A 10,413-nucleotide genomic window follows, 5' to 3' on the forward strand; every position below is an offset into this window, starting at 1 on the left:
TCCAGCGATCCTTCCACCTCGGCCTTCCGAGTAGCCGGAATTACAGGCATGTGCTACCACGCCTGGCTGATTTTTTGACTTATTGTAGAGATGCGGTCTCCCTGCCCAGGCGGGTCTCAAACCCGCAGGCTCAGGCAATCCATTCACCTCAGCCTCCCAAAGGCGCGGGATTACAGGCTGAGCCATCGAGCCCGGACAAAAAAAATTTTTTTAGAGATATGGCATCCCACAATGTTGCCCAGACTGGTCTCCAACTCCTAGCCTCAAGTGATCCTCCCTCTTTGTCCTCTCGAAGTGCTGGGATTACAGGCATAAGCCCCCATACCCGACTGATAACAGCAGACATTTTCAACCAGTAAGGTGCCAATTGGAAAGTTCAAACTCCATTTCTGTTAACTCGTAAACTAGTATATATTACTAACAGATATCTATCTAATGAGAAATACAATATTTTTACATGGCTGTTTTGATGTAGCCACCTTCGTTCAACATTTTGAAAGCACTTTTATACATAGGATTCTTACATAGCCAAATAAATTACCTTTTAAAAAACACTACATACTATACAAAATTAACTATTACATCCTGAACTTAAATCAGGACTTTCCTATGTTTCCCAATTTGTCCCCTAGTCTCAACCCACCCATCAGACTTTTTAAATGTTGATGGCACATTCCAGGTGCTGTAGATGGAGCTGTAATGTAGCTCCTTCTCTCGTAAAGCTTACATACCTGTGGGGAGAATGGCACAAAACACGAAGTTATATTTGTGAAATGAGACACACAGGTTATTGTGCTGGTTTGTTGAGGGGGAATCTGATCTCCCTGAACCTCATTTCCTCCCCGACCTGCTTCCCAACCCTAAGCCTCCAAGATAGTGTTGGGATGCCTTGGAGTATATTGCTTAGTGATTTAAAAACTTGGATATTTAATGCTTCCAGAGACCATTGGTCTAAATATGAAAACATTCCTGATATTCAAACTGTCACATAAAAATATCATATAAAATTTTTCCAGTTTTCTCATTTCAAAGGCCACCGAAGCAAAAGACTTACGTTATAAATTTATTATAAAGAACAAAGGCATTTTCCAAATTTCCTTCCTCCAGATACACAGATGCCATCCTCTCCATTTCTACTCCAGATCTAAAGTAGCGTCGTGGAGTGATGTCTTCACTGATGGTGATATTACAACCAAGCTTCCTTAGGGCACGGACTCGCTCTTCTGGTCTTAAGGAAACATCTGTGTGGTCAGGCATAGCAGCTAATTTTTTCTGCAAAGCAAAGTTTAAATCCCTGATTATAATAAAAGAATATAACTGATATTGTGGATGTATTTTCTCTACTAAAAATCTGACACCAACACCTAGGGATATCTTTTCATAAAAGTTAATAATATGATCAAAGGAAAGCCTTTATGCCTCAACACATGGTCTATACACCAAAAAAACAAACATGCAGGGTAAACACACATTTTTTTTTTTTTTTTTTGAGTCAGAGTCTCACTCTGTCCCCCAGGCTGGAGTACAGTGGCATGCTCACGGATACCGCAGCCTCAACCTTCTGGGCTCAGGTGATCCTACCACCTCAGCCTTCCTAGTAGCTGGAACTACAGGCATAAGCCACCACACTAAGCCACGACACAGCTAATTTTTTAAAATGTATTTATTGTAGAGATGTGGTCTTGCGATGTTGCCTAGGCTGGTCTCAAACCCATGGGCTCAGGCAATCCTCTTGCCTCTGCCTTCCAAAGTGCTCAGATGACAGACATGAGCCACCACACTCAGCCTAAAACACATTTTTATTGGAGTAGGCTCTCTCTTTAGGTTTCAGGGTACAATTGTGTAAAAATTTCTAAGTATGCAAATATTTTAGATAAAATATCATTGATCATCATATTTCTGTGAATATTTCCATCCTGTAACACGTAAAGCAGGCCAAGAGATGGATCCCTGTCATGGTAGGACTCATGTCATTCTAATCTGAAGGGTCTCCAGGAGGTAGATTGGATTCAAAGTCACTAAGATTCAATTCTATTCCAGAATATATCTAGTTCAGTAAGAAGTTTTCAGGGCCTCTCTGAATCTTCACTGAGAAAAAAAACAAACAACAACAACAAAACCACCAGTAAGTCCTAAAGAAGCTTTTTCAAGAATAAGAAATGCCCCTATTTTTTAAACATAAAAAGACGTATCCTCATATAATGACAATTACAGTTAACCAGTCCTTATCTGAGAAAATAAGTTAGTAAGAAAAGTCAGTGATATTAATTAATAGATTTGATTTTTATTAATAAAAAAGTATCTAAACACATGTGGAAAAGTATAGACCGTATGCAGTCAGAATAATTATTCAATTATTCAATAAAAAGTCACTGCTAGCCGGGCTCGGTGGCTCAGCCTGTAATCCCGCACCTTTGGGAAGCTGAGGTGAGCGGATTGCCTGAGCCCACAGGTTCGAGACCCGCCTGGGCAGCGAGACCTCATCTCTACAATAAATCAAAAAATCAGCTGGGCGTGGTAGTATATGCCTGTAATTCCGGCTACTTGGAAGGCTGAGGCAGAAGGATCGCCGGAGCCCAGCAGGTCGAGGTTGCGGTGGCCGGGAGCGGCCACTGCACTCCAGTCTGGGCGACAGAGTGAGACTTCAACTCAAAACAAACAAAAAAAAAGTTACTGCTTCAGAAAGGCAAAAAAGTCAGGAAATTTTATGTTATGGGATAGACTAGCAAATATTTTTGGCTTTGTCAGCCGTATGGTCTCCATTGCAACTTAAATTCATCTTTCAGTGTGAAAGCCACCATAAACAGTATGGAAACAAATAAGCCTGGCTGTGTTCCAAAAACTTTTATGTATAAAAACAAGCAGGTTGTTTGGCCCTTAGACCACAGTTTGCTGATCCCTACTTTGGACCAGTATGTCTCTAGGTATGGTCCATGTACTAGCAGCATCAGCATCAACTGGGAGTTTTCTGAAAATGCAAATTCCTAACAGGCCCTGCCTCAGATCTACAGACTCAGGACCTCTAGAGGTAGGCTGGAGAATTGATGTTTTAGCTAGTGTTCCTAGAGGTACTTATGCATGACACAGTTTGAGAAGCACAGCTTTAGATCAACTACTCTACCATCATTGGATGCTCCAAGAATGGAGTTAGCCCAGAGCACATTAGCTTCCTAAGGCTTCCTCTGTAGTTAAGAGTAGGTTGCAAGTCTGACTCCAGTAGGCGGAGCACTTGAATCAGGACTATAGAAAGCTATGAACGAAGGTCAAGGCAGGTGTACTTTTAGTCTGGCCATGAATTACTGAACTAATCTTCTGGGTCAAGGTGCAGTGAATTTGGAGTTTTTCCAGTGTCACCTGGTCTACTTTGGTGTTAATTTTATCGCAGGTAGAACCCCAGAGATCTGGAATGATTCTTGTTCCTAAAGATTTCATATATAGCCAGAGAGCCATAAACTCATTCCTCAAGACTCCATTAAGCCAGAAGCACATCTCTCTCGAACCTTCTATTATGTGGCTTCTCCACTTTAGAGACAGGAATTGGCACATGTGAACTCTGAGCCTTGGGCTTGAGTATTCAGTCTTTTCTAGTTGCGATGCCCCAAATACCAGGGCAATCCGTCCACCTTTCCCTAATCACATTCACCTGTAGAACTCAGCAACATTAAATGAAAATATTGTTGGTTGCCCATAGATAATTGCATCAGAAAATTGGACCAGAGAAAAAAAATCAATGAAAATTAGAGTATTTTCTAAAAGGGCTTCTAGCCTCTCATATGCACAAAAGTAACGTGTTCACATTTTACTACTATACAGCTCACGCTGAATTGTAACTATTTCTATACATGTATTTCCAACCTCTTATGAACTCCATGGGGTTTTGAAAGAAATAATTTTCAATTTATCTCTGTTTCCTAGGATGTAGGATATTCCCTGTAACATAGGTGATAATGAACAAGTGTATCAAATAAAAGAGAGAGAGAAAAATAAGGAAATGAGAAAAGGGAGCAATAAGAGATTATAATTAGATTATCTTTTTTCCCTGAAGATAAAAATAAGATTGATTTTTCCTTTACTGAATGGTCCTATCCTTCCCAAATTTAAAATTGATTTCAGAGATAAGTTAGGAAATATCCTAAAGTCTTCATCAGTGTATAATATTTCATTGCATGTGAGATTCTTGGATGAAAATACAAATTTTCCAAATAAAAAAAGCCTTAATGTTCAGCTTTACAATGACATGATCAATAACATTCTAATTATTCCTATGTAATATTCTAGAAAAACACAGAAGACATCCCATAAGGATGACTCCTTCCTCTGCAGATGTGGGAATGGGGCAGTCTTTATTAACCCCTCAGTAGAATGACATGAGACCAGAAAGGGAAAAAGTTTCTGCACTGTCTACTTCTCAAACATACTTTGAAAACAACAAAGCTCCTGTGAAAGACCTTCTTTCTGGTCAAGAAAAAACATTAGGTCATGACCTATTTCAGTGCAAGAACCAGCCTATCTATTTCTTTATGTCCTGGAGCTAGGCTTTGTGTGTATAAGATGCTCAGTATACTGCAGCTCACAGGCCTATTCCTAAGGGACGCCGTGAGTGGGATGGGGAGGGTTATCTGAAGGGCATTAGGAATGATGGTTTCCATGTGTCACGCCACCATGATAGGCTGGGAGCATAAAAGATATATCTTCCAATTGTCATAAGGCACAAAGTACAAAATCAGGGCCATAGAGATTACATAATGTGCCTATATTCACACTCAGACACTGATCTGGGACACAGAATAAGCCCATGTGATGCGAAGGCCTCTGTTACTTCCTTTCCAACACAAGCTTCTTTTAAGATGCAGCTAGAGAAAGTATGCTCCATGCAAGGCAGTAAAGGGAAAAGTGAGAAAAACAAGAACTTCACATACCCAGACATTTATACAAGGATGCAAAGCAGCACATAAGTGTTAAATATGAAACGTGTTCCTCAGTTATTGCCATACAAGGTAGGGCTCCAATTTTTTTTAAACTTTTATTTTAAAGATGTGGGGTACAATTCAGGGTTGTTGTACAGGTAAAGTTTAGTTCTCACTTTGGTTCCCACTTCCCCTGGTTTGAGATCAGGTAGGCCTCCAATTTTTATCTGTAAAGAAGTTGAGGCATGCTGGGTGCGGTGGCTCAAGCATGTAATCCCAGCACTTTTGGGAGACCGAAGTGAGAGGACTGCCTGACCCCAGGGGTTTGAGACCAGCCTGGGCAACTTGGTGAGATCTCGTCTCTACAATACAAAAAATTAGCTGGGTGTGGTGGTGTGCGCTTGTAGTTCCAGCTTCTTGGAAGGCTGAGGTGGAAGGATTGCCTGAGCCCAGCAGGTCGAGACTGCAGTAGCTGTGAGCGTGTCACTGCACTGCAGCCTGGGTGACAGAGTAAGACTCTGACTCAAAAAAAAAAAAAAAAAAGTTGAGGCACGAAAAGGTTTTAGGACTTGTTAAGATGTCAACTCTGAAATTCTTCTCCCCGGTGTTTTTCCAAAGGACTACATTCCTGGAATCTAGCCAGATAAATTAAAACTTTAGACTTTTGTGGAAAAAACAATTTATTTTTAAGTCTTGTGAAGATGGTTTATTAGTCACTTCCTCAAAGGAGACAACCACACAGATGGATGAAAAGTTACAAGTGCTAAACTTCTGAAAGGTGCTGTGACTCATTTCACATTTGCTGTGTTTCTGTTCTTCTTTTCGGGCTTTCCAACCAAATGTTAAATATCAGTTGGTGCAACCTACCAGAGAATTAAGAGTAAGCGGTTGGTCCATGTTGTCCTGTCTACAAAATGAAGGTGTTCACTGTTTCTTTTCAATCATCTCATCTGTTTCAAAGACAAAAAGCAGAGCTAAGGTTATTATTTGAGAACTCACATCTCAAATCCCAAACCCCAGGGTTATTGCTGCCTCAGACAAATATGAACAAATTGAAATAACATATAACCTGAGTGTTTAGAGAGACTGTTGGAAATTCCTGAAAATACAAAACTGTGAGTAGTTATGGTTTCTTGAAGGGGTGACCTTTAAAAGTGGAGGTGTGAAGGGAATTGGTATATGAATTTGCTGAGAGTTACCTTACTTGGAACTCCATGGAAGGTCATAAAGTAGGTTCACTTTCTTTAAAGGAAGAAAGAAGATCATCGTGGTTAGGAGCAGGAACTCTTAAACATGGAGCCAGTCTTGTGTTTAAACTCAGTCTTAGATGTGGTAAGCAGAATTCTAAGACAGCTCTGTGACTCCTGCCCATTGGTAGCTGTGGATTTCTGTAACCCCCCTCTCCTGTCGAGTGTGAATGAGACCTGCGGTTGGTTTCTAACCAAGAGAAGATAGCAAAGGTGATGAAATATCACTCCCATGATTGTGCTAATCATATGTCAAAGATGAAGAGATAACTGTAGAGATAGTAAGACCCCTAATAGTTGATGTGAAGTTAACCAAAAGAAAGATTACTGGGTGGGCTTGACTTTATCAGGTAAGACCTTTGAAAGAAGGGGACACTCTCCTGCTGACTTTAAAGACTCAGCCACTATGAGTCCTGCAGCTGCAAGGACATCAATTCTGCCAACAGTCACACAAGTTGGGAAGAGGACTCCAAGTCTCAGATGAGACTAGCACAAGTTAACACTCCAACTGCTGCCTTGTGAGGTTGTGTAAAAGAGCTTGTGCCCAGACTCCTGACCTACAAAGCTGCAAGATGATAAATGTATGCTTAGGCCATTAAATTCATAAATAGTTATAAAGCAGCAATAGAAAATGAATATGCTAGCTGCATGACTGAAGGTACGTTATATAGCTTTTTGTATATCTGAAAAATGGGAGGAGTAGTACCTATGTCATGTGGTTGTGGGAAGAAGTAAATAGGTTAGCCTAGAAAGTTCTTAGAATAGTTCCTAGCACATAGACAATATTTCATAAATGTTAGCTATTCTTAGAATCTTTATTTTGCAGTCAATAAAACTGAGGCTCAGAGATGTTACGTGAAAGTACCCAAGTTTAACATTAACTCTAAATGTTAGTGGTCTCCTTCCTCTCTGTGCTTGTTTAGGTCAAGCTCTACATCCCTACTTTCTACTTCTTCTAAATTTATGTTTCCGTTTATCACTCACTAATCACTTAGGTGACTTTGGACATGTGTCTTCTCATTTAGGAAACAAGGGGTTAAGATACATTCTCTTCAGTCATAACACTCAGTGATTCCAGAAATCTCAGGAGTAGATCAGTCAGTCCCTCCATGCCGTTTACTGGCCTGAATCCATGGCTGAGAAAACACACTCTTTGTATTTCAGTCTTTTTCCTTGCTGTTTTCAGAGATCCCTGGGGTAAACATTGGGCTCTAAGACTGCAGGTTACAATAACGCTCAAGAAAGAAAAAAACTTCCAGAGAGCTACTGTCACAAGGTCATTTAAAACCCAGTTAACAATTCTGGCACCAATTGGGGAATTACCACTTTGTAGTGAAAAGACACAAATCAGGGGGGAAAAAAGAGGTTAAAAGAGTTAAAGAGATAGAACAAAGCTTATGGGGAATTGTGATTGATTGGTACTGTAGGGATTGTGTAATACAATTCTAAAAAAGTCTGAAACGTTTAGATGGGTAAGTGGAATATTGCAGGCTGGGCAGGATTTAGGTGAGCTGAGGGGAGGAAAGGAAAAAGGTGTGTATTTCTGCCACTTCCTGTACCTGGAGCAAAGGTGTGGAGGCAGAACATACAGAGTGCTGAGGAGGACAGAGCATGTGTCAGTACTGGTCTTAGTCTTTCCTTATCAGTACTAGCCTTAGTTTCCCAAGGGCTGTGAACTGGAAAGGGAGGGGAACCGGGAAATACTAGTTAGTCATTGATTAGGGCCTTGTAAAAGAATAGAATTAGTTCTTCTAAGGGTTACTCAGATCCATAAACAGAGAGCAAATAATTTTAAAAGTTGGAAACATCAGGACAGCAGTTCTTAAATTTTACTGTCCCCCAAATCATATAAACCTGAGACCTATTTAGAAGGCAGATTCCTGGAACTCACACATAGGGGTTCTGAATCTATCCATTTAAAGCCCACAAATAGTCATTGTCTGGATATGATTTTAATTTGTAAGGTTTCCATATAATACTTTGCGAGACACTGCATTTGAGAATGTATTAAGCAGGATTCTAAGTTATAAGCAAAAACATTACTCTTGAATTTATAGAAGGATAATATGTTTTTTTTAGTGCAAATTTCCAGCATGACCAGAGAAATCAGGCTCAGAAGCTACACATCCAGGAATGTTGCCCTAAACCATACAGCACCATTGGTCTGGTGAAAACCACAACTGTCTCTGGCCTTTGATGACAAGGGACTCTGCAACTCCTACTACCAATACCAGCAACTTTAGCGCCTAGCCCTGGAAATTCTGTGCAGCCCCCATAAACTTCTGCATGTCCCTGGTTTCTACTTCTTCTTTTTTTTTTTTTGAGTTGGAGTCTCACTCTGTCGCCCAGACTGGAGTGCAGTGGCCGCTCCTAGCCACCGCAACCTCGACCTGCTGGGTTCCGGCGATCCTTCCACCTCAGCCTTCTAAGTAGCTGGAACTACAGGTGCGAGCTACCACGCCCGGCTAATTTTTGATTTATTGTAGAGATGAGGTCTCGCCAAGTTGCCCAGGTGGGTCTCGAACCCGCGGGCTCAGGCAATCCACTCACCTCAGCCTCCCAAAGTGCTGGGATTACAGACTAAGACACCGAGCCCGGCTTGGTTTCTATTTCAAGGCATGAGATGCAGGTGTCTGACCAGCAGATTCTAGGTCACACGCCTGCAGGCTGCAAAGATGGCTGAAAAGGTAATTATCTAGCACTTTATCTTCCTGTAGGGGACAGCAGAATGTACCAAGTGAGAAAAGGTGAATTCAGGGCTGGGTGACCGAAAAACAATGGCAAGTGTGCACAAGAACAAAGAAATCTCTCAGTAATGAGCATCTATATGTATGAAACATTTGATTAAACATATCTTAAACACTAGAATTTATTAAGTTGCTACAGATAAAAGCAATCACTATTGACTCCCACATATAAATATATTAATAATTAAGAAACAGAAACCAACTCCTTTCAAATCTCAGATGAAAGCAGCTCACAGATTGGTTGCTCAACTTATTTTTTGAAGCATTTATTACTTGACGGTAGAGGTCGTGTCTTAATATCTTCATTTTTAAATCTGCAGTCTTGGTTTTTACAGTTACAGTATAAATAATTGTCAATGTCAACATAAACAAGTATATTTTCAAGATCAGTAGTTCCCTGAGATCCTTTCAGGGGATCTGTGAGGTCAATATTATATTCATAATACTAATAAAATATTATTTGCTTAAAAAATTTTTTTGAGTTGGAATCTCACTCTGTTGCCCAGGCTAGAGGGCAGTGACATGCTCACGGCCACCACAGCCTCGATCTGCTGGGCTCAGGTGATCCTTCTGCCTCGGCCTTCCAAGTTGCGTGGTATGTGCTACCACGCTCGGCTAATTTTTTGATTTATTGTAGAGACGAGGTCTCACCAAGTTGCCTAGGGTGGTCTCGAACCCATGGGCTCATGCCCAGGCTTGAGTCACCATGCCCAGCCAAAATTTTAATTAATTAAATTTTTGAATTGGGATCTCACTCTGTTGCCCAGATTGGAACTCTTGGGCTCAGATGATCCTTCTACTTCACCATCTTGAGTAGTTGGGGTACAGGTCTGTACTGCCATGACCAATTTTTTTAATTTTACTTTTTTCTAGAGATGAGGTTTTTGCTATGCTGCCCAGACTGATCTCAAACTCCTAGGCTCGAGCAATTCACCCATCTCAGCCTCCCAAAGTGCTGAGATTACAGGCATGAGCCACCATGCCTGGATACTTGCCTATTTTTTTTTTTTTTTTTTGAGTCAAAGTTTCATTCTGTCGCCCAGGCTGGAGTGCAGTGGCATGCCCACAGATACCGCAGCCTGCTGGGCTCAGGTGATCCTTCCACCTCAGCCTTCCAAGTAGCTAGAACTACAGGCATGTGCACCACCACACCCAGCTAATTATTCTTTATTTACTGTAGAGATGAGGTCTTGCTAAATTGCCCAGGCTAGGCTCAAACACCTGGGCTCAGGCAATCCTCTCACCTCTGCCTCTGTCTCCCAAAGTGCTGGGATTACAGGCGTGAGCCCCCACACCCAGCAACTTGTTTTGTTTTGTTTTTTTTGAGTTGGAGTCTCACTCTGTTGCCCAGACTGGAGTGCAGTGGCCGCTCCCGGCCATTGCAGCCTCGACCTGCTGGTCTCCGGCGATCCTTCCGCCTCAGCCTTCCAAATAGCTGGAATTACAGGCATACGCTACCACGCCCGGCTCATTTTTTGATTTATTGTAGAGATGAGGTCTCGCTAAGTTGCC

General features: G+C 41.4%; 1 protein-coding gene across 2 annotated transcripts in view; it reads right to left on the minus strand.

The window, feature by feature from the left end:
* STAMBPL1 (STAM binding protein like 1) overlaps window positions 1-10,413 on the minus strand; it is a 33,816-nt gene that overhangs the window by 21,210 nt on the left and 2,193 nt on the right. Inside the window, exons 2-3 of one of the 2 annotated variants that reach the window (XM_021712411.1) lie at window positions 5,775-5,857; window positions 1,055-1,272 (exon numbers count right to left, since the gene is read on the minus strand). In XM_021712411.1, the coding sequence (XP_021568086.1) occupies window positions 1,055-1,272; window positions 5,775-5,804 (248 nt within the window). In that variant the 5' untranslated portion in view covers window positions 5,805-5,857. Of the gene's footprint in view, window positions 1-1,054; window positions 1,273-5,774; window positions 6,421-10,413 lie in introns of those variants that run through there. The other variant, XM_008058183.1, reaches the window with a different exon arrangement.

Source organism: Carlito syrichta, unplaced genomic scaffold (genome assembly GCF_000164805.1).
Source record: "Carlito syrichta isolate Samal-C Ts95f unplaced genomic scaffold, Tarsius_syrichta-2.0.1 Scaffold303242, whole genome shotgun sequence".
NCBI classification, from domain to species: Eukaryota; Metazoa; Chordata; class Mammalia; order Primates; family Tarsiidae; genus Carlito; species Carlito syrichta.